Below are 5,587 nucleotides of genomic sequence, written 5' to 3'. Positions count from 1 at the left end.
ATATTATAACGTACAGAAATTATTCGTTATAATAAAGACATATTATAACGTATTTTTGTAAATCAGTTATAATATGAAACGCAGTGACAAACTAGTAAATAAGGTTAAAACATATTATAACGTAGTTTTTTATATCAGTTATAATATAAAACATGGTGGCAAACTTATAAATAATTTAATAGATATTATAACGTAGTTTTATATATACGTTATAATATGAAACTTGTGATATCAAGTTCCTCCTACTCCCGTTCCGCTCTTCTTCTTTGAACAATATACTCCCTCGTCTTTTGATTTCTTCGAAGCTTGAGATTTCGGGTTCGCTAGTTCTTCTTCGCCAAAACCTACATTTTCTTCGTTGTCTCGAGCATAGCCTCAAACACCCAACCTTTTTCACCGATTAAATCTCTTCTTACCTCGAACCCTAGAATCTCCTCCGAACAAACCTTCGAATCTAGTTCGAATCTAGGGTTCGCCTTTGATTTCACCGTCTTCCGCTTTGCCGACTAGATTTTACACCGCAAAAGAAGCTTTTGAACAACATTGACCAAGTTCGGGAGGCCGTGCTTGAAGAATTGAAGAAGCTGAAACGAACTCCCAGTGTGAATAAAGCGGAGAGGGAAAAAAGGATGCGCACTTTTGGAAGGTTCCTCGTCGTCGCTTACTCCGTGTCCCGTTCCTCGCCTTGACGAAGCCGCCATTCAGATTCGCGATCTCCTCTTCGTCTTCGCCTGTTACGACACCATCGAAGCTCATGATATGGTGGTCTCCGGTAAACAGAGGCATATATGGCTTGTGTATTTGTGCTTATATATAATGATATGTGTACTATCTTTTTATTTGCAGTCTCTACTTATTCATTGAAGTGTGAAGTTTGAAAATTCATGCACTTCACAATCGAAACCTTCTCAAGCCTATCAATTTCAGAGGTGAAAAATGTCAGAGAGAATGACTATAGTTTCAGAGTGTTTCTGTGTTATTCTCCTGCTTTATTCATGTGGCTTGGTATTCTGTGTCAAATACAACACTGGAGCAAGTATTGCGCCAGGCAAATTGAATGTTCATCTCGTTGCTCATTCCCATGATGATGTTGGCTGGCTCAAGACCGTTGATCAATACTATGTTGGGTCACACCATACAATTCAGGTTGGAGTCATATAATCAATTATGTGTGTTGCTTTTTGTTGAAATTATGTGTGTATGTTTTTTTATGGTTAATTTATTTTCAGGGGGCATGTGTGGAGAATGTGCTGGATTCGGTGGTTATGTCCCTGCAGCGTGACCAAAACAGGAAGTTTGTATTAGCTGAGATGGTAAAATATTGGAGTTTGGTGTCTACTATAAGTTTCAGTTCAGTTTTTGGAGATTTTGTACCTTTTACTGACAAAATTACATAAAACCATGTTAAAATGATGTCAAAATCACTATATATTACATGGAACTCTTTTCTTATTGAATTGAAAGAATAAACTCAATTCCATGTGAATGACAGGCATTTTTCCATAGATGGTGGGTGGAACAAACTCTAGAAACACAGGCGCAAGTGACAAAGCTTGTGGATGGTGGCCAGCTAGAATTTGTGTACGTTGATTCTGATCTGAGTTATGAGTGAAAGATATGATGTGTTACTTCGAATTGTTTATCTATCTGTTTGTGAAAAAAGGTTGTATGAACTAAGAACATGTAGTTGTGTGGAACTGAGAAGAATATAAATTTGAGTCATTCAATTACATATAGTAAGTTGAAGTGAGTGTGATGTGTTACTGAGGTGTAGAAATGGTGGTTGGTGCACTTATCAATATCATATTATGCACTTATCACACAAATCTCTTCTCAAAGATTTTGTCATTGTTGTTCCAACCAAAACCTCCAAAATGGAACACTGCTGCTATTTAATAATCATAGCTCAGATCTTTGCTATGTCTGTGCCATTCTTCTGTAGATTATGTTTGGTTCATTGTATTAAATCCTAGACCTTAATTAACCACTAAACTAAATCTTTGAAAACTGTGCCCTAATAATTGGAAGCAATATTTTTGTTTTTTTTTTAATTTAAATTTACACCTGCCAGTATCCTGCATTTCCAAGCACCCTGTTATAGCTCATTCCCATAAAAAAATTGTATTTCTTTTAAATAACTTAACCTTGTGTCCAAGTAAAATTTTTATATCAATATTTAGTATGTGCTTTTATGCATAGGAATCAACAATTTCATATAGTATGATTACTGTAAATTATCTAAGCAATTTTTATCAAAGGTGCAGACTTTTCTGTACCATCTTATATTGACCTTAAATTCATTATCTTAAATTTCTTCAAAACTGCAGATAATGCCTCTTGTGGCTCCAACAAGAGCCAACATGAATGCTCATGTATCAAATTACAGATGGCATGAGTTCTTCCCTCACGGTAAAACTTGGAATTAATGAAAAAAAATTGTAGTTTATATAATGTTTGTTCTTAATATCATATTCTACCACATGCAACCAAAAACAATATGGGAGTAGTGATTGCTATATGGTCCCCTATCATACTCGTATGTTTCTATCTTGCTGTCATGTGTCTCACTAATTGCATGATTTCTTTGTTCTAAGTTTTCAACAGTAACGAGGTTCCCTTTGCAGGTCTACTTTATGGATACACAGATTTGGTATGCTATCTTCTCTACAATAGTAGGAGGCATATATGGTGCGTTTTGACGATTGGGAGAGGTTTGTCTATTGTGTGTGTATTAAGCCTTCTCTTTGAGGTTTGAAGACATGTGTGTATTAAAACTTGCTTAGATGTAAACATTATTAAAATGCATCATTTCCAAGATTTTAACATGGTGTAGATAATGTAGCTAAGCCTATACAAATTTTCAATTAAAAAGTATTGTTACTATTTATGCCTGCATAATGATTGGACTCTTGCTTATTGAGCCATCTGTTTGTTATAGAATTCTACAAGTTATTTTCAATCAATAAAATACATTTGAAGGTATTACAGAATGTAAGCCAAAAAGGAAAAGAATAAAATATAGGAAGAAACACAATCAAAACAAAGATCAATTCAATCTCCAAATTATCTTCGTCCTGTTCCAAATTTTATGGTACAAAATTTTGCATATGTTAAATAGTACCTACATTTTATCTTTTCAATTTATACATTTTATTTCCAATATAAAAACAAGATTAAAAAATCTGATATGAAAAGCCACACCTCGACGTGATGACCGGGAAGGCGAAACCCAAGAAGCACGCGGCTAAGGAGATAACGCGAAGATCGACGCCACCACTACCAACTGCGACGACGATAAGGCGAGCTTGGCGGACCAGTCTGGTGTGGAGAAAGGCAGGCACTTGAAATACGATTCCTGACATGAAATCGATGCAAATTCATCACGAGGCGCATCACCCTAAGATCCCCTTTGAGGAGAATAAGGTCGTCATCCGTCACGTCATAATCGCCAACGAATCGTCGAAGCCGCTTCCAGGCATTCGCAGAAGCCACAAGAAATGATCATAATCGGTCATTATCATCGCGTATGTTATAGTTACTTCAAGCTCTGTTTTTTGTTTTTATTTTTCTTTCCTTTTATCTGTCTAAGTTAAAGTCTTCTAAGGTGTTGTTCAGTATTGCGGGACGTAGGTATGCTTAGATTTTGGAAACAAGATACTCTTTACATTTTTAACTTAGTCGTATTTTTGGGAAGACTTAAGCTCTAACCATGTCATCTTCAAATGACCATTAACCAGGTAGTAAATGGGTTTATAGCCCTGAGGTGGAAAAGGATGATGGAAACTTACCAAGTTGTTTTGTCTAGTGAGAAGACCAACAGAGGCTCATGCATATTATTGAGAATAAATAGATCATTAGAAACTTATCAAGAAAAGAGAAAGTAGTTGAGTTTAGAGCACTAAGGTGGATGTGTAAGTAATGAGGAAGATCTAGTTTGTTGGAGACAATTGGAGTCGCATCTATTGAGGAGAAGGTGATGGGAACTTTCCCAAGATCTAGTTTGATGACTTTGTTACTCACCCTGTTGTGAATGTGTGATTTTGATAGTTGATCAGGATCTATCAATGTGTGATTTATAAAATTATCTATTAAGTATGGGACACAAATTTTGGCCTTTCATTTTATGTTATAGGAAAAGCTTTTATTTTAAATTATTTTGACTGCTAGATTTATTCTGAACATGAGGTTTTTGGAAGTTCTATCCAGATATATCGAAGCCAAAAAGCTCAAGAATGTCTAAGTCAGATGTTGCAAATTGATGGAAGGTAATTGTTGTTAATGAAATGGTATCATTGGCATCATAGGCATTTTAGCTGGTAACTGGTTTATAAAGTTTGAAGAACTTTATGCCTATTTGCTCTTTATCTGCAGCTGATTACTTGTGTTGTATGTTAGGTTTTCCAGAGCTCATCATTTGCATGACCTCTTGTTCCATGCAATGGGACAACATAGGTATGTAAACAACCTTAACTGCTATTTAATTTGAGATTGACTATTTAATTGAGATAATTATGATTGGGGCCATGAATTAAAGTAACACTTTGAGATATAGTGGCAGACCTACAGGTAGTTATTGAAAAGATGGTGGTAGAAGTTGAAAATAGATGAAATCTGATAGGAAGAACTAAACTACTAAAAAATACATAAAATCTATAACTAAAAGATACTAAAAGATAACATTGATAAGAAGATCACATTTGTATAACCTAAAAGCATGCCATCAATTAAATTATGACCCTACAAGTTTCATCATCCACTTTATCTTGTTTTTGACTTAAATTGGGTTTGATTGTGACAGGAAGGCGATCAATGATTTGTCAATGGGTTTGAGCGTTGATTGCCTCAATTTTGAGTGCTTATATTTTCGAGCTTCATGCTACCATGCTCTTGGACAATACAAATAGGCAGTAAATTTTTACTCTTAACTTTTTGGGAGAAATACTGATTCACATTTGTCACTCAGCAACTTCATTTATGATCTCAGGTCAAGGATTATGATGCTACTCTGGATTTGGAATTGGACTCAATGGATAAGTTTGTGCTTGAGTGCCTTGCCTTCTACCATGTTTGTATATTGTAAAATATTATATTTGTACAACTTCTGTTTTTCCCCTTAATTCTATTTTATTCATCTCTTAGAATTCTGCATAAACTATTGTTGTTTCAAAATAAAAATCTACTGAAACTGTTGCAGTTTTGATTCAAATGATGCAGAAAATTATTTGTTGTTTAGGTATAAAAATGCTGCTGAAATTTTTTTGCTGTTTTGATAAAATGTTGCAGGAAATTATTTGCTGTTTGGATATAAAATCCTCCAGAAAATTATTTGTTGTTTTGATTCAAATATATATTTGTATAGTTTGGATGCAGGGCACATATATTTATTGTATAGGATGTTAGTCATAATTGATATATTGTTATATATATATATATATATATATATATATATATATATATATATATATATATTATATTATAGATAGTTTGTAATAAACTTTTTCCTTTGGGATTATTAGTATATTATATTAAAAGTATTAACTGGATTGTTGCAAAATTAATTATATTTGGATGTATGAACGTGTGAATG

At 34.1% G+C, this 5,587-nt stretch overlaps 1 protein-coding gene and 1 long non-coding RNA gene across 4 annotated transcripts in view; both read left to right on the top strand.

The window, feature by feature from the left end:
* The first annotated feature begins 247 nt into the window (after nt 1–247).
* Nucleotides 248–4,389, top strand: LOC106780232 (alpha-mannosidase-like). Of its 2 annotated transcripts, none has more exons than XR_001377240.2 (6): nt 248–772; nt 847–1,146; nt 1,230–1,313; nt 1,493–1,581; nt 2,328–2,409; nt 2,625–3,101. XR_001377240.2 is itself a non-coding variant. In XM_022776909.1 (6 exons), exons 2-5 carry the CDS (start codon nt 937–939, stop codon nt 2,671–2,673), a joined length of 432 nt encoding a protein of 143 aa, XP_022632630.1. In that variant the 5' UTR covers nt 248–772; nt 847–936; the 3' UTR covers nt 2,674–2,711; nt 3,173–4,389. The 2 variants fall into 2 exon arrangements, 1 of the variants encoding a protein (XP_022632630.1); XM_022776909.1 differs by lacking the exon at nt 2,328–2,409 and adding an exon at nt 3,173–4,389 and having other exon boundaries at nt 2,625–2,711.
* A 125-nt stretch (nt 4,390–4,514) lies between these two features.
* LOC106780230 overlaps nt 4,515–5,587 on the top strand; it is a 3,698-nt gene continuing 2,625 nt past the window's right edge. The window contains exon 1 of one of the 2 annotated variants that reach the window (XR_001377238.2): nt 4,515–5,065. This is a non-coding gene — a long non-coding RNA (uncharacterized LOC106780230). Of the gene's footprint in view, nt 5,077–5,587 lie in introns of both variants that reach the window. The other variant, XR_001377239.2, reaches the window with a different exon arrangement.

The sequence above is a fragment of the Vigna radiata genome, unplaced genomic scaffold, assembly GCF_000741045.1.
Source record: "Vigna radiata var. radiata cultivar VC1973A unplaced genomic scaffold, Vradiata_ver6 scaffold_176, whole genome shotgun sequence".
NCBI lineage: Eukaryota > Viridiplantae > Streptophyta > Magnoliopsida > Fabales > Fabaceae > Vigna > Vigna radiata.
This window is presented reverse-complemented; position numbering and strand designations above follow the sequence as displayed.